Here is a 24,957-nt window from a genome sequence, read left to right as displayed (position 1 = left end):
CCATGGCCAACCCCGGGACACACACCACCTGGCCTGAGACCGCGGCCGACCCCGGGACACACACCACCTGGCCTGAGACCGCGGCTGACCCTGGGACACACACCACCTGGCCTGAGACCACAGCCAACCCCGGGACACACACCACCTGGCCTGAGTCCACGGCCAACCCCGGGACACACACCACCTGGCCTGAGACCACAGCCGACCCCGGGACACACACCACCTGGCCTGAGACCACGGCCAACCCCGGGACATACACCACCTGGCCTGAGGCCACGGCCGACCCCGGGACACACACCACCTGGCCTGAGGCCATGGCCAACCCCGGGACACACACCACCTGGCCTGAGGCCATGGCCAACCCCGGGACACACACCACCTGGCCTGAGACCACGGCTCACCCTGGGACACACACCACCTGGCCTGAGACCACGGCCAACCCCGGGACACACACCACCTGGCCTGAGACCACAGCCAACCCCGGGACACACACCACCTGGCCAAGACCATGGCTCACCCCGGGACACACACCACCTGGCCTGAGACCACGGCCAACCCCGGGACACACACCACCTGGCCAAGACCATGGCTCACCCTGGGACACACACCACCTGGCCTGAGACCACAGCCGACCCCGGGACACACACCACCTGGCCTGAGACCACGGCCAACCCCGGGACATACACCACCTGGCCTGAGGCCACGGCCGACCCCGGGACACACACCACCTGGCCTGAGGCCATGGCCAACCCCGGGACACACACCACCTGGCCTGAGGCCATGGCCAACCCCGGGACACACACCACCTGGCCTGAGACCACGGCTCACCCTGGGACACACACCACCTGGCCTGAGGCCATGGCCAACCCCGGGACACACACCACCTGGCCTGAGGCCATGGCCAACCCCGGGACACACACCACCTGGCCGAGACCACGGCCAACCCCGGGACACACACCACCTGGCCGAGACCATGGCTCACCCTGGGACACACACCACCTGGCCTGAGACCACGGCCAACCCCGGGACACACACCACCTGGCCTGAGACCGCGGCTGACCCTGGGACACACAAAGGCCAGCTGAGACCACAAATGACCCTGGGACACATACCACCCAGCCAAGACCACAGCCGACTCCAGGACACTGTGTGTGCCCAGCCGAGACCACGGCCAAACCTGGGACACACACAGCCTGGCTCAAGACCACGGCTGACCCTGGGACACACACCACCCAGCTCACGACCACTGCTGACCCTGGGACACACACCACCAGGCACAAGACCACGGTTAACCCCGGGATACACACCACCCAGCCAAGACCACAGCCGACTCCAGGACACACACAGCCCAGCCGAGACCACGGCCAAACCTGGGACACACACAGCCTGGCTCAAGACCACGGCTGACCCTGGGACACACACCACCCAGCTCACGACCACTGCTGACCCTGGGACACACACCACCAGGCACAAGACCACGGTTAACCCCAGGATACACACCACCCAGCCAAGACCACAGCCGACTCCAGGACACACACAGCCCAGCCGAGACCACGGCCAAACCTGGGACACACACAGCCTGGCTCAAGACCACGGCTGACCCTGGGACACACACCACCCAGCTCAAGACCACAGCCGACCCCAGAACATACAGCACCCAGCCCAAGACTATGGCCAACCCTGGGATACATGACACCTGGCCCGAGATCACAGCCAACCCCAGAACATACATCGCCCAGCCAAGACCACAGCAGGAGCAGGCCCCATCCGCACAACCCAGTTGCCATTCGCTCCAGTGCTGCACGAAGTTTGTAGGTGCAAGCATAACCCAGGTCACTACAGACTGCATGGGGCCCCCAGCCCAGGTCACCACAGGCAGCCAATGTGAGCAGGCCACAGAGCCCGAAGGGACAGCACTACTTGCTGAGCCAGACAACGGCTATGGAGGGAGAAAGGCCCCTCAGAGTGACAGGCTGCCCGTGACACAGCGTGTGTGCAGACAGTGACACCAGGCTGCCCATGACACAGCGTGTGTGCGGACAGTGACACCAGGCTGCCCGTGACACAGCGTGTGTGCGGACAGTGACACCAGGCTGCCCGTGACACAGCGTGTGTGCTGACACAATGATACAAGGCTGCCCATGACACAGCGTGTGTGCGGACACAGTGATACGAGGCTGCCCATGACACAGCGTGTGTGCGGACAGTGACACCAGGCTGCCCATGACACAGCGTGTGTGCTGGCAGAGTGACAGGCTGCCTGTGACAACCGAGGCATGTGTCTCACGGCGCTGACAGAGCCATCACTACACATACGTGAACTCAGCTGTGGAGTGTAACGACCCAGTGTCTCTGGAACAGATGGCTATTGACCTGCTGAGGTAGCACTCTGTAGCTCCATTGTGCAGTCTGTGTGACCCGAGAGGGCCAGTGAGACCACTGACCTCAACTCCTGCAGGCCATTCCCGAGCCACAGCCACAAAACACAGGCCCCGCCCACAGCAGCTCCCCCACTCCCTGAGGCACCCCGAGGTCCATCTCCTGCAGTCCCCCGCCCAGCTCACCCAGGGAGCCGTCTCTGCCCATCCCACCTGATACTACTCAGTCTACCCGGCACTTGGAACGACAGCCCGGGCACAAGCTCCACCTGGACAGTGCCCAGAGTGAGTGGAGATTCCTGGTGAGGGTGATCCCCGGGGGTGACAGACAGGACCTGTCTGCCAGAAGGGGCCGCCACCCCCAACCCCTCCAGCAGACAGCGCACCTGCTGCCACACAGGTCCCCACCAGGAGCCCCCAGGGCAGGCTCTCACCCACGGCAGCTGCCGGACTTCCCAAGCTGCAAACACACTCTCTCTGACAGTTCCCCTCCCAGGTGGCAGGCCCCTCAGAGCGAGCCCGGTATCTCGTGGTGCCTCAGAACTGAAGAAAACAGGCACACCTCAAGGGGAGCAGTTACCGGCCGTCAATCACAAACTGAAAATATCTAACGGAAAATTCCAGAGAACAGTTCCGGGCCAGGAGACCAATGCTGTGCGCAGGCCCTCCCCACCAGGGACATGACCCTTCCTATGTGCACACTGAGTGGGCACCACTTGCCCAGCAGCCAGGAGAGGCTCTCGGACCACGGTGCTCACAGCAGGCTGGCACGGGCTCCGTGACAACGTGAGGCTTCAGACACCCACTGCAGGGCCGTGTGCCCCTCGTGTCAGGGGACGACGTGTAGGCACAGAGATGGCCGCACCTGTAATCTTGACGGCTTAGGGCCGGCATCGAGCATAGGTTAAGCCTCCACTGGTGACTCTGGCGTCCCTGATCCGAGGACCTGTTCCAGTCTGGGCTGCTCCACTTCCAACCCAGCTCCCTGTTCATGCACCTGTTTTTTGCAAAAGATGGCCCGAGTCCTGGGGTTACTGACATGTGGGAAAGCCGGATGGGGTTCCTGGTTCCTAGGATCAGCCTGGCCCACACCTGCCATTGAGGTCACCTGGGGATTGACTTGGGCCATCACCTGCCACCTCCCGGGGTACATTACTAGGAAGCCAGAGAAGCTGGAGGCAGAAACAGCTCGCGCACTGTGGCGTAGCAGGTTGGGCCTCGGCTTGCAGCACTGGTTCAAGTCCAGCTGTCCCACTTCCAATCCAGCTCTCTGCTAAAGGCCTGGGAAAGCAGTGGAAGATGGCCCAGGTCCTTGGGCCCTGCACCCATATGGGAGACCTGGAGGAAGCGCCTGGTGCCTGGTTCTGGATTCTGACTGGCCCAGTTCCAGCCGTTGCAGCCATCTGGGAAGTGAACCAATGGATGGAAGACCTCTCTCTCTGCCTCTGCCTCTCTAATACATAAACAATCTTTAAAAAAAAAAAACTAGGGCCCAGATCGACAAAGTACATTTTTAAAAGCATGCACAGTAAAATCCTTTTTTTATAAGCATCTATACCCCTGTCATCGTCTGCATATTTTTCAATGAACACATGCCCTTTACCGTGACAGATCATGGTAATCAACACCCACAAGGGACAGGCTTGTGCCATGAGCCAGCAGCACCGAGCGCTCTGGTCTCGTCCCAGCTCCATGAAGAGCCCTGGCAGCAGACACAGCCAGGAGCACCGAGACGTCAGGAAAACCAGGCACTGAGGCGCCCTCACAGCCGACTGCGATGCAGGCAGCCTGGCGGGGTCCTGGGCGGGGGGAGATGCCGTGGGAGCCACGTGTGAGGACACCCTCGAGTCAGACAGAGCATGTGTGCACCTCAGCAGAAAGGTGGGGGTGGGACGGTGGCTGTGTGTGGGGAAGCGTGAGCAGCACCTCGTGCACAGCAAGGAGGCACCACCGCACTGCTTCCCGCCGTCCCCAGGCTTCCACGTTCAGAACAAAACGCCGACTTCCCCTGCACACGCCAGCGTTCCCTCAGTACTCCCAGCCTACCACCCGCGCACTGCAGAGCTCAGCGTGGACAGAGAGCCTAGAGGGGGAGAGCGAGCAAGGAGAGCGGACAGAGGGCCTGCAAGTGGACAGAGAGCTGGGGCGGGGGGGGGGGGGCAGGGAGAGCACAGAGAGTGGACAGAGCCTGGGGAGTGGACAAAGCCTGGGGAGTGGACAGAGAGCCCGGGGAGGGGGGAGAGAGCACCGAGAGTGGACAGAGCCTGGGGAGGGGATAGAGGGCCCAGAGGGTGGATAGAGCAAGTCTGGGGAGTGGACAGAGAGCCCAGGGTGGGAGAGAGAGCACAGAGAGCCCGGGGAGGGGACAGAGGGCCTGGAGAATGGATAGAGAGCACGGAGAGTGGAAAGAGCCTGGGGAGTGGACAGAGAGCCCGGCGGGAGGGAGAGCGAGCCGGGGGCGGGGGGAGAGCACCGAGAGTGGACAGAGGGCCTGGAGAATGGATAGAGAGCACGGAGAGTGGACAGAGAAAGAGCCCGAAGAGTGGACAGAGCCCAAGGGGCCTCAGATCAAAGAGCAGGGAGGGGCGGGGCAGCAGCTGCCGGCCTGGAGTTGGTGGGGAGTGGTCCTACCCTGACAGGGACACCAGCCTGGTTCAGGGGCTCCCACATGGGCCGAGTCAGGCAGCCTGTGCCCACGTTTCCACTCCTACCCCTACAGTTGACAGGACCCCACCCCACCCTTGCCCAGACCCTGAGGGGCTGCATCTCTCCTGTCCCTCGGCACAGAGGCCCCCGACGGGCTCCCTGGCAGCTGCCACTGCACACTCTCTTCTCCCCACCTGCTCTGTCTGCCCGGCCCCACCAGGCAGGGGCCACTGCAGCCGTCAACACGCACCTGTGGGCCCAGCTCTCACAATGCTCCATCCTCTCTGCACCCTCAGGATCTGGGCGACAGACGCACAACAGCCGCTGTGTCCCTACCCCTGGATGGGTCCTCCCAGACAGGCAGGTGCACCCTCTTGGAGGCGCTGCCCTCACCACAGCATCGCATGTTCCAGCAGCTAGAGGCAGACCCTGTGTCCAGTTCACACACTGCCTGAGGAGCCAGTCAGCCTGGGCTCCAGCGACTCCAACATGGAGTTCTCCAGAAGACCCCTCCCCAGTGCACAGGTGTCTCCTGGTCCTGCCAGTAACCACAGAGCCTCGCCTCGATCAGGTTGTGCACCTGCTAAGAGGTCAGGTGGCCAGCGTCGGCCGACTACCCCTGTGTCCAACTACCCCAGAGCCAGGGCAGCTCCCAGCGTCCCCCACTCCAGGCCACACACCATCATGGAGCCTGTCGCCAGAGGCGGACCAGAGACGGTGCTGCCCCACAGAAGACCCCAGAGGTCCGTACACAGCTGCTGCTCCCACCCCGAGGGAGCACGCAGGGGTCTCACCTTTGCCCCTCCGACCCCGAGGGAGCACACAGGGGTCTCACGTTTGCCCCTCCCATCCTGAGGGAGCACACAGGGGTCTCACCTTTGCCCCTCCTGCCCCGAGGGAGCACGCAGGGGTCTCACCTTTGCCCCTCCCATCCCGAGGGAGCACGCAGGGGTCTCACCTTTGCCCCTCCCGTCCTGAGGGAGCACGCAGGGGTCTCACCTTTGCCCCTCCTGCCCCGAGGGAGCACGCAGGGGTCTCACCTTTGCCCCTCCCGCCCCGAGGGAGCACGCAGGGGTCTCACCTTTGCCCCTCCCGTCCTGAGGGAGCACGCAGGGGTCTTACCTTTGCCCCTCCCGCCCCGAGGGAGCACGCAGGGGTCTCACCTTTGCCCCTCCCGTCCCGAGGGAGCACGCAGGGGTCTCACCTTTGCCCCTCCCGCCCCGAGGGAGCACGCAGGGGTCTCACCTTTGCCCCTCCCGCCCCGAGGGAGCACGCAGGGGTCTCACCTTTGCCCCTCCCGTCCCGAGGGAGCACGCAGGGGTCTCACCTTTGCCCCTCCCGTCCTGAGGGAGCACACAGGGGTCTCACCTTTGCCCCTCCGACCCCGAGGGAGCACACAGGGGTCTCACCTTTGCCCCTCCCGCCCCGAGGGAGCACGCAGGGGTCTCACCTTTGCCCCTCCCGTCCTGAGGGAGCACACAGGGGTCTCACCTTTGCCCCTCCCGTCCTGAGGGAGCACGCAGGGGTCTCACCTTTGCCCCTCCCGTCCCGAGGGAGCACGCAGGGGTCTCACCTTTGCCCCTCCTGCCCCGAGGGAGCACGCAGGGGTCTCACCTTTGCCCCTCCCGTCCTGAGGGAGCACGCAGGGGTCTCACCTTTGCCCCTCCCATCCTGAGGGAGCACGCAGGGGTCTCACCTTTGCCCCTCCCGCCCCGAGGGAGCACGCAGGGGTCTCACCTTTGCCCCTCCCGTCCCGAGGGAGCACGCAGGGGTCTCACCTTTGCCCCTCCCGCCCCGAGGGAGCACGCAGGGGTCTCACCTTTGCCCCTCCCGCCCCGAGGGAGCACACAGGGGTCTCACCTTTGCCCCTCCCGTCCCGAGGGAGCACGCAGGGGTCTCACCTTTGCCCCTCCCGCCCCGAGGGAGCACACAGGGGTCTCACCTTTGCCCCTCCCGCCCCGAGGGAGCACACAGGAGTCTCACCTTTGCCCCTCCCGCCCCGAGGGAGCACGCAGGGGTCTCACCTTTGCCCCTCCCGCCCCGAGGGAGCACGCAGGGGTCTCACCTTTGCCCCTCCCGTCCTGAGGGAGCACGCAGGGGTCTCACCTTTGCCCCTCCCATCCCGAGGGAGCACGCAGGGGTCTCACCTTTGCCCCTCCCGTCCCGAGGGAGCACGCAGGGGTCTCACCTTTGCCCCTCCCGCCCCGAGGGAGCACGCAGGGGTCTCACCTTTGCCCCTCCGACCCCGAGGGAGCACGCAGGGGTCTCACCTTTGCCCCTCCCATCCCGAGGGAGCACGCAGGGGTCTCACCTTTGCCCCTCCCGTCCCAAGGGAGCACGCAGGGGTCTCACCTTTGCCCCTCCTGCCCCGAGGGAGCACGCAGGGGGTCTCACCTTTGCCCCTCCCGCCCCGAGGGAGCACGCAGGGGTCTCACCTTTGCCCCTCCCGTCCCAAGGGAGCACGCAGGGGTCTCACCTTTGCCCCTCCTGCCCCGAGGGAGCACGCAGGGGGTCTCACCTTTGCAGAGCTCCGTGAGCAGGAGGAACTCGGCCTGCCCGGTGTCCGACTCTTCTTTCCCTATTGATGCTGCAGAACAAAACTGGACAATGTTGGGGTGGCCGGAGAGCTTCTTCTGCAGGAGTCTCGTTAAAGGAGAACGAGCAGACACGGCCCACCAGAGACACGCGCCAGCACCCCCTGAGCCAGCACCCCAGCGCATCCCAGGAGACAGGTGTGAGGAGGATGGGAGCAGGCCACGCTGGCCACGGTGATGCCAGCGTCCATCCCACGCCAGGGGGGCCATGTCCACCCTGGCCACCGCTCAGGCAGCCAGGGTTTCTCAGAGCAGACAGAGCTTAGAGAGGAGAAAGGCGGATCCTGACAGCAGCACGGGTGGAGGCCCAGGCCCAGGACACATGTTCCAGCAGAGGACAAGGCAGGGACAGTCCAGGTGGACACGTGGCCTGGACAGGGTGAGCGGGGACGAGCAGGAGGGTGGGCAGGAGTGAGGGGCCTCCCGGCAGGGACCAGCCCAGCCTCTGGGCATGCAGACTGAGGGCTGGGCACTGCGTGGCCTGGGCCTGGCAAAGGATACCATGAAGCAGACCTCCTGGATGATGGCCCTATTCCTCTCCTCCTCGTCAGACAGCAGCCTCTGCACCAGCACAGACACAGCGGTTAGGGCTGCTCGCCTCCCGTCCCCCCGCCCAGACCCCAGGGGCGCCTGCGAGCCCTCACCCCGGCCTGACCTTCAGGTCATAAGGAGGAAGGGGCAGCGCGCTGGAGGCTGCCCCCAGACAAGCCAGGGTCAAACGAGAGAAACGAGGGAAAGGAGGCGTGTGGCACAGGCGTGGGGCCCTCGCAGCCGAGAACAAACCCAGAGCCACAGCCCCACGCGGGGACGCCTCGTCCCACAGGCAGCTGGCAGGCCCGTGTTCCTCCAGTGCTTATGTTGGCAGACGGGGGCCAGTCCCAGAGGGCAGGCAGCCCCCAAGAGCCACCCCAAAGCTGGGGGCCTGGCTTCCAGGCGTGCGCTCCGAACAAAGCGGCAGACGGGACAGACTGTGAGCAAAAGGAAATGAACGGTGTCGTTACCTTCAAGGCATATTCTCTGCCACTTCCCAGGTCCTGAGCTTCATACACAAACGCAAACCCTCCTGAAAGACAGAGCGCTCGTCAGTTCAGCTGCGGCCACACTCGGCATCCACGTTACACAGGCCTCCACCACGGAACACAAAGTGCACCTGTGGGGGTGCCGGCACCCCCCCCCCCCAGGACAATGGCCTCCGTCTCCTCAGCTGACAGACGCTTCACACACACAGCCGGGAAGGCAGGCGTGCGGCACAGCGGCCAAGCTGTCCCCTGGGATGCCTGCATCCCAAACGTGTGCCTGGCACCAAGTCCCAGCTGCTCTACTGTTTCTCTTTTCTGCTTCTTCTTCTTCTTTTTTTTTTTTTTAATTAAGATTTACTTATTTATTTGAAAGGCAAATTATAGAGAGGAAGAGGCAGAGAGAGGTCTTCCATCCGCTGGCTCGCTACCCAGATGGCCGCAATGACCAGAACTGGACCAACTTGAAGCCAGGAGCCAGGAGCTTCTTCTGGGTCTCCCACACGGGTGCAGGTGCCCAAGGACTTGGGCCATCCTCCACTGCTTTCCCAGGCCACAGCAGAGAGCTGGATTGGAAGTGGAACCACCAGGACCCATATGGGATGCTGGCACTGCAGGCGGCGGCTTTACTCACATGCCACAGCGCCAGCCTCCGCACTACTTCTGATCCAGCTCCCTGCTGGATCCCACTCACCTGAAGCGTGCCTGGGCCAGCCCCAGCTGCTACAATCATCTGGGGAGTGAACCAGTGAATGGAAGAAGGTTGATTCATTCTCTCTCTGTTACTTGCTTTTCAAAGAAAGTAAATAAATCTTGGCCAGCACCGCGGCTCACTAGGCTAATCCTCCACCTGCGGTGCCAGCTCTCTGGGTTCTAGTCCCGGTTGGGGCACCAGGTACTAGTCTCAGTTGCTCCTCTTCCAGTCCAGCTCTCTGCTGTGGCCCGGGAAGGCAGTGGAGGATGGCCCAAGCGCTTGGGCCCTGCACCCGCATGGGAGACCAGGAGGAAGCACCTGGCTCCTGGCTTCGGATCGGCACAGCACTGGCAGTAGCAGCCATTAGGGGAGTGAACCAACGGAAGGAAGACCTTTCTCTCTGTCTCTCTCACTGTAAAAAAAAAAAAAACAAAAAAACAAAAAACAAAAAACCCTAACTGTAGCATTTCCATGCAGACTAGGAAGAAGCAGAGCACCTGCTCGCAACACTGCCCTCTGGTCTCTCCGTGTGAGAGAAGGGCAGAGCTGGTGGGCATCTGCGCGGTGCGGGATCCCACACCACAGCGCCGGGAGCAGGTCGTGGCTCCGCTCCTAGCCCAGCTTCCTGTCCACGCAGACCCTGGGAGGCAGCAGCCCTGCCAGCTAGGAGGGAGGCCCAGATGGAGGACTGGGTTCATGGCTCCAGCCTGACCCAGCCCTGCCTGTGGCAGGCATTAAATAAACAAACATAAGTGAATAAGTAAAAACAGATAAATAATTTTGTTTTAAAGGCAGCACATGGGGCAGGAGCTGGGTGCAGCAGTCAAGATGCTGCGGGAAGCAGCTGGGCCCCACGTCAGACGGCCCGGTTCAGGCCCTGCCTCACGTTCCAGCCAGTCTCCTCCTGAATGCACCCAAAGCAGCAGGTGACGGCCCAAGAACTCGGGTCTCTGCCACCCACACACGAGGCCTGGATGGAGCTCTGGCCTGGCTCAGCTCTGCCTGCTGCAGGCATTTGGTGAAGGAACCAGAGATGGACAACTTTTCTCTCTGCCTTTCAAATAAAAAATGAAAGTTAAAAACAATATGCAAAGGAGAAGCTAACAACCCAGCACTCCCCCAGCACCTGACACTGGATACAATGTTTCAGCAGAGGGCACCAAGGTCAAGGCTGGGGCTCCAGACAGCAAACAGCATCCTCCGGAGCCCATGCAGCCCGACCGAGCCAGCCCTCCACAGCACTGCCCCTAGGTCACGTACAACTACTAGCCCTGGGCTACACCGGGCAGAAGAACCAAGACCCCTCCAGTGCAGGACTGGCCAGGGGGCAGCCGCCCTTGGACACTGCTGCTGCTCCTCAGCCCCCTGCGTCGTGCTGTGCTGGGCCTCGGCCCGGGCCCGGGCCAGCGTCTGACTCCCGCTCGTGTCTCCCAGGCTCTGCTCTCGTCAGCTGAGGCTGGCCCTGACGCACCTGCCACCCATCCTCCCTCTCTGGGCAGTGCTCACTGGGACGCCCGTCTCTCCACGAGACTGAAGCTCCCTGAGGCAGAGGTCTGCACTATTGCAGGTCCTGAAAACAAAGCCCAGCACCACATCCCACCCTCAACCCCAGGCGGCAGGCAAGAGGGGCTCAGAGAGCAGAGTGCACGTGCCCTGTGGCGTGCAAGTGAGGCGTCTCAGAGGGGCTGAGGTCGTGGCAGTGGGCTAAGCTGTTGCCTGCGATGCCAGCATCCCATGTGGGAGCCAGCTGGAGTCCCGGCTGCTCCACTTCCTGTACAGCTCCCTGCTAATGTGCCTGAGAAAGCAGCAGAGGACGGCCCAGGTACTCAGGCCCTGCACCCACGTGGGAGACCTGGATGGCGTTCCAGGATCCTGGTTTTAGCCTGGTCCAGACTGGTTTTTGCAGCCATTTTGAGAAGACCAGTGGATGGAAGATCTCTGTCTCTGTCTCTCTCTAACTTTGCCTTTCAAATAAAATAAATCTTTTTTAAAAATGAAAGCAAAAGCAAAAATTTAACAAGTCATAAGATTTTTTAAAATTTTTTTAAAGATTTATTTATTTATTTGAAAGTCAAGTTACACAGAGAGAGAAGGAGAGCCAGAAAGAAAGAGAGAGAGAGAGAGAGAGAGAGAGAGAGTGAGTCTTCCACCCACTGGTTCACTCCCCAGTTGGCAGCAACGGCCGGAGCTACACTGATCCAAGACTAGGAGCCAGGAGCTTCCTCTGGGTCTCCCATGTGGGTGCAGGGGCCCAGGGACTTGGGCCATCTTCTACTGCTTTCCCAGGCCACAGCAGAGAGCTAGATCAGAAGTGGAGCAGCCGAGACTGGAACCAGCGCCCAAATAGGATGCCGGCAATGCAGGCAGCGGCTTTACCCGCTATGCCACAGCACCAGCCCAAAGATGTTTTCTAAAAGGTGAACATTTACCTATATAGCAGGACACAGATGAGTTTTTAAAAATTTTGGTTATCGGCCAGCGCCGTGGCTCAACAGGCTAATCCTCCGCCTTGTGGCGCCGGCACACTGGGCTCTAGTCCCGGTCGAGGCGCCGGATCCTGTCCCGGTTGCCCCTCTTCCAGGCCAGCTCTCTGCTATGGCCCGGGAGTGCAGTGGAGGATGGCCCAAGTGCTTGGGCCCTGCACCCGCATGGGAGACCAGGAGAAGCACTTGGCTCCTGCCATCGGATCAGCGCGGTGCTCGGCCGCAGCGTGCCGGCCGCGGCGGCCATTAGAGGGTGAACCAACGGCAAAGGAAGACCTTTCTCTCTGTCTCTCTCTCACTGTCCACTCTGCCTGTCAAAATACAAAAAAAAAATTTTTTTTGTTATCTTTACTTATTTGAAAAGTAGAGTGAGTGAGTGAGAGAGAGAGAGAGGGAGAGAGAGGTATCTTCTATCCACTGGTTCCCTCCCCAAACTGGGCCAGGCCAAAGCTAGGAGGCAGAACTCCATCCAGGTCTCCCAACCACTTGAGACATCCCTGCTGCCTCCCAGCCGGCAGTCAGCAGCGCAGGTGGGAGCTCATATCCACATGGGATGCAGGTGTCCCAGGCAGCGGCTCTCCCCGCTGCACCATGAGGCCTGTCCTGGATGTAGCTATCTGCTATATTGCTCATTCTATGTTTCTGCATTTAAAAAAGTCTCTTCATAATTACTAAGATAGTAACACACGATTCCAGGGCTTGCTGTACTCGCCTTATTAAATTAACCCATGCTGTGTGGGACTGGTGGAGGGACAGGCCCCATCAGGGAACAGAGCAGAGACCTACGGTTCTGACAAAGGTACATGCAGAGCCAGTGATGGGCACAAACATGCCCTGGAAAGCCACGGAACTCCAGGAGAAGCCCAAGGAAGACCACGAAACCCCAGGAAGCCCGAGGAAGACCCCGGAACCCTAGGAGAAGCCTGAGGAAGACCCCGGAACCCCAGGAAGCCCGAGGAAGACCACGGAACCCCAGGAGAAGCCAGAGGAAGACCACGGAACCCCAGGAAGCCCGAGGAAGACCACGGAACTCCAGGAAGCCCGAGGAAGACCCCGGAACTCCAGGAAGCCTGAGGAAGACCACGGAACCCCAGGAGAAGCCAGAGGAAGACCACGGAACTCCAGGAAGCCCGAGGAAGACCACGGAACCCCAGGAAGCCCGAGGAAGACCCCGGAACTCCAGGAGAAGCCCGAGGAAGACCCCGGAACTCCAGGAGAAGCCCAAGGAAGACCCCGGAACCCTAGGAGAAGCCCGAGGAAGACCCCGGAACTCCAGGAAGCCCGAGGAAGACCCCGGAACTCCAGGAAGCCTGAGGAAGACCACGGAACCCCAGGAGAAGCCAGAGGAAGACCACGGAACTCCAGGAAGCCCGAGGAAGACCATGGAACCCCAGGAAGCCCGAGGAAGACCCCGGAACTCCAGGAGAAGCCCGAGGAAGACCCCGGAACTCCAGGAGAAGCCCAAGGAAGACCCCGGAACCCTAGGAGAAGCCCGAGGAAGACCCCAGAACTCCAGGAAGCCCAAGGAAGACCACGGAACCCCAGGAAGACCACGGAACTCCAGGAAGCCCGAGGAAGACCCCAGAACTCCAGGAAGCCCGAGGAAGACCCTGGAACCCCAGGAGAAGCCCGAGGAAGACCCCGGAACCCTAGGAGAAGCCCGAGGAAGACCCCGGAACTTCCAAGGCGTGGACAGCCAAGGCATCACAAGCACAACTCATAAAAGGAAGACAGAATAAGCCAGGCTTCGTCACAATGACAGCTTCATGCCTTCACGTGGTGGACACCAGGCTTCAAACTGAGAGTCCTGGTCCTTCCTCAGGTGTCTGACGCAGGACGTGGGTCCCCCGACGGTGCTGGATGGCGCCGCACTGCTAAGCTAGGAGCCCACAGCTGGTACTGAACACATTTTGGGACTAACCCCTTCCCTATGTTGAGAATCATCTGTATCTACAGAAGCCTTCTATCTAGAGTATCTAGAGAACTCTAAGTCACCCACAACACAACAAGACAAAGAACAGGCAACAAGTGGCACCACGGTGCAGACAGGCACAGCGAGGGGCAGGCATCCACCAGAGAGCTCACGGCGCTCACGGCGCCCGCGTCGGAGTGCCTGGCTTCCACTCTCGGCTCCAGCTTTTTGCCGTGCAGACCCTGCGAGGCTGTGGCAATGGCTCGAGTACTAGGGTTCCTGACACCTACACAGGCCACTTAGACTGAGTTCTCAGCCCAGCCCAGCCCCAGCAGCTGCGGGCATGTCGGGGAGCGAACTGACGGATGGGAGCGCACTTTCCCTCTCAAATTAATCAAGACTGTAGAAGGGACAAATTGTGCCGCTGCTCGCGACGCTGGCATCCCATATGGGTGCCAGTTCGAGTCTGCTCCTCTTCCAATCCAGCTCCTAATAACAGCCTGGAAAAAACAGCAGAGGATGGCCTGAGTGCTTGGGCCCCTGCGCCCACGTGGGAGACCTGAATGAAGCTGCTGGCTCCAGCCTGGCCCAGCTCTGGCCGTGTGGCCATCTGGGGAGTGAACCAGTCAATGAAAGATCTCTCTGTTTCTTTGCCCCTCTTTCTCTGTAACTCTGATTTTCTTTTTCTTTTTCTTTTTTTATTTGACAGATAGAGTTACCCTGACAGTGAGAGAGAGAGACAGAGAGAAAGGTCTTCCTTCCGTTGGTTCACCCCCCAAATGGCCGCTCTGGCCGGAGCTACGCCGATCCGAAGCCAGGAGTCAGGCGCTTCCTCCCGGTCTCCCACGTGGGTGCAGGAACCCAAGCACTTGGGCCATCCTCCACTGCCTTCCCAGGCCACAGCAGAGAGCTGGACTGGAAGAGGAGCAACCGGGACTAGAACCCGGCACCCATATGGGATGCCAGCGCCAAAGGGGGAGGATCAACCAAGTGAGCCACAGCGCTGGCCCCTGTAACTCTGATTTTCAAATAAATCAATCTTAAGGAAAAAAAAAAAAAAAAAGACAGTAACAGAAGAAACCAGCGAGGTGTCACTGCACCCAGGAAGGCACGGTGAAGGCGCCTGGGCCTGGACTGAGCCGCCACGTTTGTCACGGCAGGTGGAGCCAGTGGACACACTCATGCTGGTGGGACAGTAACACAGCACGGAGTTAAAAAAACCACATGTGTGCCGACCTTGAACTGGCAACTGCACTTGTGGGCATCTACTCCAGGGTGAAAATTGCAGGTCACTGGACCTGCATACTCCGTGACAGCAGCTTCGCCATCATGGCCAAGGCTGCACACAGCCCAGGGAAGTGAAGGTCTCACACACTGTGGCACACCTACACAAGGGGTCCCCACACGTGGACACATCACCTACACACAACCACCTGACCAACACCACAGCACTCTCCAAACACAAAACCAGAGAGCGAGCCAACTGAGTGGCTCCAGGGGTGGCCAGGGAAGGGCCATGCCTCTGACCACAGTCCTGCAGGACGTGGCCCCTGGAGCATGCTGGTGCAACTGCACATGACAGCTGCCTCAGAACGGTCAGGCAGGTAAGCACGCAACAGAGGCCGGAACAACGTCCCCATGGTCCCAGCTGCTGCACGGCTGGTGTTCTGGCAGGCAGAACACAGGCACAGCCATGTGGTTCCTCAGCCCAGCCTGGTCCCAAAGCCCTTGGTCCTGGGGCCTCAGCAGCCACTCCACAGCCACCCTGCAGGTCCCCTTCTCTTTCCCACGCTGGTCCCCAGGATGAGAACAAAATCCCACAACTCCCGTTCAACAAAAGCAGATGAGATTCACACATGTTCCATGAAAACAGGCATGCAACTAGCTAACGAGTGAGAAAGTGTCCCGTGCTTATCATCAGCGCGGACACCCCTGGGAGCAGAAGCAACCACACGGCAGGCAACAGCAGCGCCATGGCAGGGAGGTGGACAAGCACACACTCTCAGACGCTGCCGGTGCTCTGGGGGCCAAGTGTACACCAGCTGTCTAAAAGGCCCACTGTGTCCGGCCTGTCGGCAATCCCACTCCTAGGGGAAAGGAAGCACAGGTCCATGGAACGCTTGTAAAATTACACTTGTTCAGGGCCGGCGCTGTGGCTTAGCAGGTAAAGCTGCTGTTTGCAGTGCTGGCATCCCATATGGGCACCGGTTCGAGTCCCAGCTGCACCACTTCCGATCCGGCTCTCTGCTATGGCCTAGGAAAGCAGCAGAAGATGGCCCAAGTCCTTGGGCCCCTGCACCCCTGAAGGAGAGCCAGAAGAAGCTCCTGGCCTCTGATGGGTGCAGCTCCAGCCATGGAGGCCAATTGGGGAGTGAACCAGTGGATGCAAGGCCTCTCTCTCTCTCTCTCTGCCCTCCTTCTCCATCTGTGCAACTCTGACTTTCAAATACATAATCTATAAAAAAAAAATACACTTGTTCTTGGCAGCTCGGCTCTCAGCAGCCTCCGAAACGCCCACCATCAAGTGAGTCATGCCCCTGACACAGGCTGCTGCCCAGGACACCTGCGTCCCATGTCGGGGTACTGGTGGAGTCCCAGTTCCTCCACTTCCAAACCAGCTTCCTGCTAGCACACCCTGAGAGGCAACATGGGAAGGCCCAGGTACTTGGGTCCCTGCCCCCCATCTGGGAGACTTGCATGGAGTTCTTGGCTTCTGCCTTCAGCCTACCCCAGCCCTGGCTGTTGTGCTCATCTGGGGAGTGAAACAGTGGTCGGAAAATTCTCTCTGACACTGTGCCTTTCAAATAAATACATGTCTTAAAAACACTTTTAGGAAGCAAAATAGTTATCTACATTTTAAGTTCACAATTCCTTAGAATCAACGCTGGTGTCCTTCCCAAAACCCCTGTATCAAATCCTAACATCTAACGTGATAGGTTTACGAGGTGTGGCCTTGGGGAGGTGACGAGGCTGGAGCACCCCAGAGGCCCAAGAGCTCCCTCGCCCCTTCCACCACGTGGGGACACAGCAAGGAGGCCCCACCCACAGTGCAGGACAACTGAGGCTCCTGGTCCAGCCCTTCAACCTCCAAAACCCGGGCAGGACGCGTCTGCTGCACAACAGGCAGGGGTGCAGGAGGGGGACGGAGAGCAGCACCCCTACCCCACGACCTCCTCCCGACACCTCCCTGTCCCTCAACAGAAACAGCAAAAGGCTCAAACCAAGGGGCAGCTGCAGCTCAGCCCCAGGCCACCCTCGGCCAGGGTGTCAGCAGGATCCTGCCGCCTTCCTAATGCTAGGTAGCTCTGCCTCCAGACCCGGATCACGTCAACCGGGCTGGGCAGGGTCCACAAGACACCTCGAGGCCTCCAGACCCCGATCAGGACAACCGGGCTGGGCAGGGTCCACAAGACACCTCGAGGCCTCCAGACCCCGATCAGGACAACCGGGCTGGGCAGGGTCCACAAGACCACGAGGCCTCCAGACCCGGATCACGTCAACCGGGCTGGGCAGGGTCCACAAGACCACGAGGCCTCCAGACCCGGATCACGTCAACCGGGCTGGGCAGGGTCCACAAGACACCACGAGGCCTCCAGACCCCGATCAGGACAACCGGGCTGGGCAGGGTCCACAAGACCACGAGGCCTCCAGACCCCCATTAGGTCAACGGGCTGGGCAGGGTCCACAAGACACCACGAGGCCTCCAGACCCCCATCAGGTCAACGGGCTGGGCAGGGTCCACAAGACCACGAGGCCTCCAGACCCCCATCAGGTCAACCGGGCTGGGCAGGGTCCACAAGACACCACGAGGCCTCCAGACCCCCATCAGGTCAACGGGCTGGGCAGGGTCCACAAGACCACGAGGCCTCCAGACCCCCATCAGGTCAACCGGGCTGGGCAGGGTCCACAAGACACCACGAGGCCTCCAGACCCCGATCAGGACAACCGGGCTGGGCAGGGTCCACAAGACACCACGAGGCCTCCAGACCCCGATCAGGACAACCGGGCTGGGCAGGGTCCACAAGACCACGAGGCCTCCAGACCCCCATTAGGTCAACGGGCTGGGCAGGGTCCACAAGACACCACGAGGCCTCCAGACCCCCATCAGGTCAACGGGCTGGGCAGGGTCCACAAGACCACGAGGCCTCCAGACCCCCATCAGGTCAACCGGGCTGGGCAGGGTCCACAAGACACCACGAGGCCTCCAGACCCCCATCAGGTCAACGGGCTGGGCAGGGTCCACAAGACCACGAGGCCTCCAGACCCCCATCAGGTCAACCGGGCTGGGCAGGGTCCACAAGACACCACGAGGCCTCCAGACCCAGATGAGTGAGACAACTCTCTCACCCGCTGGAGCTCAGCAAAGAGCTAACCTCAGCTCCCACAGAATGCTACCTAGGACCAACCAGGGTTCAACCATCCTCAGAGGCACCAGGGACTGCGCCCAGCCACTGCCAAGAGCCTAGGACTGCTGTGGTGGGGTGGCTCTGTCACACTGTCAGTGCTGTGGTGGGGTGGCTCTGTCACACTGTGTGCTGTGGTGGGGGTGGCTCTGTCACACTGTGTGCTGTGGTGGGGGTGGCGCTGTCACACTGTGTCAGTGCTGTGGTGGGGTGGCTCTGTCACACTGTGTGCTGTGGTGGGGGTGGCGCTGTCACACTGTGTGCTGTGGTGGGGTGGCTCTGTCACACTGTGTGCTGTGGTGGGGGTGGCTCTGTCACACTGTGTCAGTGCTGTGGTGGGGTGGCTCTGTCACACTGTGTGCTGTGGTGGGGTGGCTCTGTCACACTGTGTGCTGTGGTGGGGGTGGCTCTGTCACACTGTGTCAGTGCTGTGGTGGGGTGGCTCTGTCACACTGTGTGCTGTGGTGGGGTGGCTCTGTCACACTGTGTGCTGTGGTGGGGTGGCTCTGTCACACTGTGTGCTGTGGTGGGGGTGGCTCTGTCACACTGTGTGCTGTGGTGGGGGTGGCTCTGTCACACTGTGTGCTGTGGTGGGGGTGGCTCTGTCACACTGTGTGCTGTGGTGGGGTGGCTCTGTCACACTGTGTGCTGTGGTGGGGTGGCTCTGTCACACTGTCAGTGCTGTGGTGGGGTGGCTCTGTCACACTGTGTCAGTGCTGTGGTGGGGGTGGCTCTGTCACACTGTGTGCTGTGGTGGGGGTGGCTCTGTCACACTGTGTGCTGTGGTGGGGGTGGCTCTGTCACACTGTGTGCTGTGGTGGGGTGGCTCTGTCACACTGTGTGCTGTGGTGGGGGTGGCTCTGTCACACTGTGTGCTGTGGTGGGGGTGGCTCTGTCACACTGTGTGCTGTGGTGGGGTGGCTCTGTCACACTGTGTCAGTGCTGTGGTGGGGGTGGCTCTGTCACACTGTGTGCTGTGGTGGGGGTGGCGCTGTCACACTGTGTGCTGTGGTGGGGTGGCTCTGTCACACTGTGTCAGTGCTGTGGTGGGGGTGGCTCTGTCACACTGTGTGCTGTGGTGGGGTGGCTCTGTCACACTGTGTCAGTGCTGTGGTGGGGGTGGCGCTGTCACACTGTGTGCTGTGGTGGGGGTGGCTCTGTCACACTGTGTGCTGTGGTGGGGGTGGCTCTGTCACACTGTGTGCTGTGGTGGGGGTGGCTCTGTCACACTGTGTGCTGTGGTGGGGTGGCTCTGTCACACTGTGTCAGTGCTGTGGTGGGGGTGGCTCTGTCACACTGTGTGCTGTGGTGGGGGTGGCTCTGTCACACTGTGTGCTGTGGTGGGGGTGGCTCTGTCACACTGTGTGCTGTGGTGGGGTGGCTCTGTCACACTGTGTGCTGTGGTGGGGGTGGCGCTGTCACACTGTCAGTGCTGTGGTGGGGTGGCTCTGTCACACTGTGTGCTGTGGTGGGGGTGGCTCTGTCACACTGTGTGCTGTGGTGGGGGTGGCTCTGTCACACTGTCAGTGCTGTGGTGGGGTGGCTCTGTCACACTGTGTGCTGTGGTGGGGTGGCTCTGTCACACTGTGTGCTGTGGTGGGGGTGGCTCTGTCACACTGTGTGCTGTGGTGGGGTGGCTCTGTCACACTGTGTGCTGTGGTGGGGGTGGCTCTGTCACACTGTGTCAGTGCTGTGGTGGGGGTGGCTCTGTCACACTGTGTGCTGTGGTGGGGGTGGCTCTGTCACACTGTGTGCTGTGGTGGGGGTGGCTCTGTCACACTGTGTGCTGTGGTGGGGTGGCTCTGTCACACTGTCAGTGCTGTGGTGGGGTGGCTCTGTCACACTGTGTCAGTGCTGTGGTGGGGTGGCTCTGTCACACTGTGTCAGTGCTGTGGTGGGGGTGGCTCTGTCACACTGTGTGCTGTGGTGGGGGTGGCTCTGTCACACTGTGTCAGTGCTGTGGTGGGGGTGGCTCTGTCACACTGTGTGCTGTGGTGGGGGTGGCTCTGTCACACTGTGTGCTGTGGTGGGGTGGCTCTGTCACACTGTGTCAGTGCTGTGGTGGGGTGGCTCTGTCACACTGTGTGCTGTGGTGGGGGTGGCTCTGTCACACTGTGTGCTGTGGTGGGGGTGGCTCTGTCACACTGTGTGCTGTGGTGGGGGTGGCTCTGTCACACTGTGTGCTGTGGTGGGGGTGGCTCTGTCACACTGTGTGCTGTGGTGGGGGTGGCTCTGTCACACTGTGTCAGTGCTGTGGTGGGGTTGCTCTGTCACACTGTGTGCTGTGGTGGGGGTGGCTCTGTCACACTGTGTGCTGTGGTGGGGGTGGCTCTGTCACACTGTGTCAGTGCTGTGGTGGGGGTGGCTCTGTCACACTGTGTGCTGTGGTGGGGGTGGCTCTGTCACACTGTGTGCTGTGGTGGGGTGGCTCTGTCACACTGTGTGCTGTGGTGGGGGTGGCTCTGTCACACTGTGTCAGTGCTGTGGTGGGGTGGCTCTGTCACACTGTGTCAGTGCTGTGGTGGGGTGGCTCTGTCACTCTGGGTGTTAATCAGTTTGGACAAAATCTGAGGCTTTACCCCACTCTTCACTCCCTACTCCCCACCTCCAGAAGTGAAGGGGGAAGGGTGAAGAGGGCTGGGAGAGGCAGTTGATCTGGTGTCAAGACACCTGCCACACGTTCCTGGCAACTAGAGCCAGCTGGCCAGGCCCACGTGTCCTCGGTGAGAGTGCCCTGCAGCTCAAGCAGAGAAACTAGGTTGAGACGTGACCGCCGAGAATCTGCACAGAATCCCGGGTGCCGGGCTGTCGTCGCGTTCCCCACATGGCGGCTGCTACCACCACCCAGGTCTACCCTCCGGGACCCATCTGTACTGTGGCCTGCTCACCCAGGCAGAGGGGATCTGGCCCAGTAGAGTTTCTCCCCACTACCTAGCTCATCTCAGGGGTCTCTGAAACCTGCAGCCAAACCTGCACCTATCAATCAACACAAAGTGCCTGCTGTGCCCTCACATGGTCCAGAAGCCTCCACAGAAATGAAGGGAGGAGCCCACCCAAAGCAGCACCCAGGGGCAGAGAGGGAGAGAGTGAGAACTATGACCAGTGTCCTAGGGGCCCTCACAGGTTTCAGCCAGAACCTGAGGCCAAGAGAGCGGATTCCCAAGCAGGGACCACCACACGCTGGTGAGAACCGCCCACACTGTGCCCAGCACATGCAACCAAGCAGAAATCCCCCATGATGCCTCGCCTAGTGCACTGCAGGGCAGCCGCAGGGCACCACTTCCTCTGTCCACCTCTCCCATGGTCAGAACAGGACACACGGCCTCAGCAAGAGGAACCCATTTATGAGCACAAAACAGAGAGAACTGACGTTCTCAGTGTGCCTGCCGTTGTTGCTCTCAATAATGCACTTAAAAAAAAAAAAAAAAAAGAGGGGATGGGGCATTTGGTTAAGTCCCCATGTGGTTAACTTCCCCCTGGGGCGGCCCCAAGCCCCACCCCCACCCCACAGCAGAGTGCCAGGCTCCAGACCCAGCACCTCTGCTTCACTCCAGCTTCCTGCAAACGCACACACTGAGAGGCAGAGGGCGGCTGACTGCCTGCTACCCACCTGCGATCCAGACTGAGCTGCAGGCACCAGGCTTTCGGCCAGGCCTAGCACAGGCCTTTGTAGGCATTTGGGGAGTGAACTAGCAAATGAAAACTGAAACTAAACTTTTTTTAAAGTCTTAGAATAGGGGCCAGCGCTGTGGCGCAATGGGTTAAAAGCCCAGCCTGAAGCACCAGCATCCATATGGGTACCAGTTCTACTCCCAGCTGCTCCTCTTCCAATCCAGCTCTCTGTGGTGGCCTGGGAAAGCAGTGGAAGATGGCCCAGGTCCTTGGGCCCCTGCACCTGTGTGGGAGACCGGAGGAAGCTCCTGGTTCCTGGCTTCGGATCAGCTCAGCTCTGGCCGTTGTGGCCATTGGGGAGTGAACCAGCAGGTGGAGGACCTCTCTCTCTCTAATTCTCTGTAATTCTTTCAAATAAATAAAAATAAATCTTAAAAACAAAAATAAAAAAAGTCTTAGAACAAACTGTGAACATTAGGAAACAATCTTGCCCCAGGTGTGTCCAACAACCTATTTCCAAAACCCAGGTCCACATTCCGAGAAGTTATGAAAACTGTTCCTCCTAACTCATTTGACAGGAAAACCTGGCCCACTGGAAACTCACTGAAGAAAAACCTGCCACGAGCTGACCGGAACAACGTGCAGGCTTCGCCCTACAGTTCTTTCATTACGAACACATACGGCTTCCCCAGCTCCTGCAGGGTGCCCCCGGTACACAGCGCACGCTCTCCACTGTCCTAAAGCTCCCGCACCCCAGGCTGCGGAACCATGGGCCATCCTCACAGTCACACAGGACAGCCTGGATTCCCATGGCACAGGCTCCCAAATTCACTGAAGCCTGCTCGGCACAGAGCGTGACGCGGGCTTGTCAGCTCAGAAAAGCCATGGGGACAGGCTTGGCCTGGGGGCTCAGGCCCCACCAGGCTGCCTGTGTCCAGATCCGAGCGCAAGATCAAACCTTCCTGCTGATGCCGTGGGAGGCGGCAGTGCTGGCCCCAGTACTTGAGCTCCTGCCACCCACACAGGAGACCCAGGTGGAACTCCTGGTTCCTGGCTTTGGGCGGGCCAGTGCCAGCCCTGGCCATTGCGGCCACTTGGGGAGTGAATCAGTGGATGGAAGCTCGCTCGCTCGCTTTCTCGGTCACTCTGCCTGTCTAATAAGTAAGTCTGAAAAGAAAAGCTCTCAAGACGCCTCAGAGGCTGCACGTGTAAGAGGCAGGACCCGTGGCTCCTGAACACACGGATCCCCCGGGCACCCACAACGCGGCAGCTGCCACTTCCTGGTTCGCACACTTCCTCGTTCTGCGGAGGGCAGCTTCCTGCTTTGCTGGAGCCACCTCCCCTCGGGCCCCGCCCCCGCAGGCTGCAGTTCCCAGCCATGGGCACCACCTGAGGGTCAGACCCTGGCTGGCCTTGACCGTCCACCACCAGAACCGGCAACTTGAGCTCCTCAATGGCAGAAACCAGGTCCTGCTTGCTGCACACTTCTGAAAGAATGAAGGCAACTGCCCAGCACGTGCACAACGCAGGCATTTACCTGGAGAGCCTGAGGGCTCCTCACCAGCGCACTCTCAGGAAGTGTGCCCAGGACCGCCTGAGACAGGCTGGCCCTCCCGCCCGGGCCGAAGCCACGGCACTGCGCACCTACCGCCCGGACAGCCTGCAAACCAGCAAGACCGGCACAGCCCTGGGCACCGCGGCACGGCCCTAGGGAAGCCACAGGAGATGGCCCAGGCGTGCGTGACCGCGGCAGGGCCCTAGGGAAGCCACAGGAGATGGCCCAGGCGTGCGTGGCCGCGGCTCGGGCCCTAGGGAAGCCACAGGAGATGGCCCAGGCGTGCGTGACCGCGGCACGGCCCTAGGGAAGCCACAGGAGATGGCCCAGGCGTGCGTGACCGCGGCTCGGGCCCTAGGGAAGCCACAGGAGATGGCCCAGGCGTGCGTGACCGCGGCTCGGGCCCTAGGGAAGCCACAGGAGATGGCCCAGGCGTGCGTGACCGCGGCTCGGGCCCTAGGGAAGCCACAGGAGATGGCCCAGGCGTGCGTGACCGCGGCACGGCCCTAGGGAAGCCACAGGAGATGGCCCAGGCGTGCGTGACCGCGGCTCGGGCCCTAGGGAAGCCACAGGAGATGGCCCAGGCGTGCGTGACCGCGGCTCGGGCCCTAGGGAAGCCACAGGAGATGGCCCAGGCGTGCGTGACCGCGGCTCGGGCCCTAGGGAAGCCACAGGAGATGGCCCAGGCGTGCGTGACCGCGGCTCGGGCCCTAGGGAAGCCACAGGAGATGGCCCAGGCGTGCGTGGCCACAGGAAGCTGAGCACGAGCCCAAGACGCAGGCAGACCCGTCCACCCGACTTCCGCGGCTCCCTATCCCCCACCAGCGCCCCTGCAACTCACAGACGCCCCGGGGCTCACGAGGGCCAGCGCTGACGTCCAGCCTCTCTCGGGTACAAGCAGGCCTGGCTGACACCTCCCTCCGCTCCACTGTGGACCCTCACCCAAACACCCGGCCGGCCACGACCCCGCAGCTCACCTCCCAGCCCCACCTCTGAGGAGGTCCCCCGGGCGAGGAAACGCCCCCAGGCCAGGGGAGCCCTGACCCGTGACTGCAACTGCGGCCTTCCGGGGGGCCCAGCCCCGCCCCGCCCCGCCCCGCCCCGGCCTTGACGCCAGCCCCAGGGTGCTGAGCCTCCCGGGGCAGGGCCAGGCCCGGGTCCACGCCCCGCCCGGCCTGGCCCTGACCCCTGGCCCTGGGCGCGAAGACAACCCGACCTCCAGCCCTGCCTGCCCCTGCCCCACGCTCCCGGGGCGCTGGGCCTCCCCGGGCCCGACCCCGGCCCTGCCCCGCGTCACTTCGCCCGCCAGCCCCGCCCCCAGTGGCCTCGGCCGCGACCTCCGCGCCGGGTCGGCGCCAGCCCCGGGTCTCACCCTCGGCCAGGACTCGCCGCACCCGCAGCCGCAGCTCGCCCAGCTCCACCGTCTGCCCCACGAAGTCGCTCTGATCGCGGCCTGCGGCGCCGGAGCCTGGGCCCGCCAGAAAGTCCAGCGCGGACTGCAGCAGAGACATGGCGGCAGCCGGCTCCCGCGCAGCCGGACGGCCGCGCTCGGGCTCTCGCTCCGGCCGTAGCTCAGCAACCACCAGCCGCCAGCTCCGCCATCTTCCGCCCGGCGCCGTGACGTAGCGCGGGGGCGCCGTGACGTAGCGCGGGGGACGCCGCGC

At 61.5% G+C, this 24,957-nt stretch overlaps 1 protein-coding gene across 3 annotated transcripts in view; it reads right to left on the bottom strand.

Moving 5' to 3' along the window:
- The window catches only part of GAK (cyclin G associated kinase), a 54,592-nt gene extending 29,692 nt beyond the window's left edge, over positions 1-24,900 (bottom strand). Inside the window, exons 1-4 of one of the 3 annotated variants that reach the window (XM_062213450.1) lie at positions 24,666-24,900; positions 8,620-8,681; positions 8,120-8,179; positions 7,543-7,657 (exon numbers count right to left, since the gene is read on the bottom strand). In XM_062213450.1, the coding sequence (XP_062069434.1) occupies positions 7,543-7,657; positions 8,120-8,179; positions 8,620-8,681; positions 24,666-24,804 (376 nt within the window). In that variant the 5' untranslated portion in view covers positions 24,805-24,900. Of the gene's footprint in view, positions 1-7,542; positions 7,658-8,119; positions 8,180-8,619; positions 8,682-16,976; positions 16,982-24,665 lie in introns of those variants that run through there. The other 2 variants (XM_062213451.1, XM_062213452.1) reach the window with 2 other exon arrangements.
- Positions 24,901-24,957: the final 57 nt, after the last annotated feature.

Source organism: Lepus europaeus, chromosome 16, assembly GCF_033115175.1.
Source record: "Lepus europaeus isolate LE1 chromosome 16, mLepTim1.pri, whole genome shotgun sequence".
NCBI lineage: Eukaryota > Metazoa > Chordata > Mammalia > Lagomorpha > Leporidae > Lepus > Lepus europaeus.
Note: the sequence above shows the minus strand (reverse complement) of the source record. Positions and strands in the feature narration are given on the sequence as shown.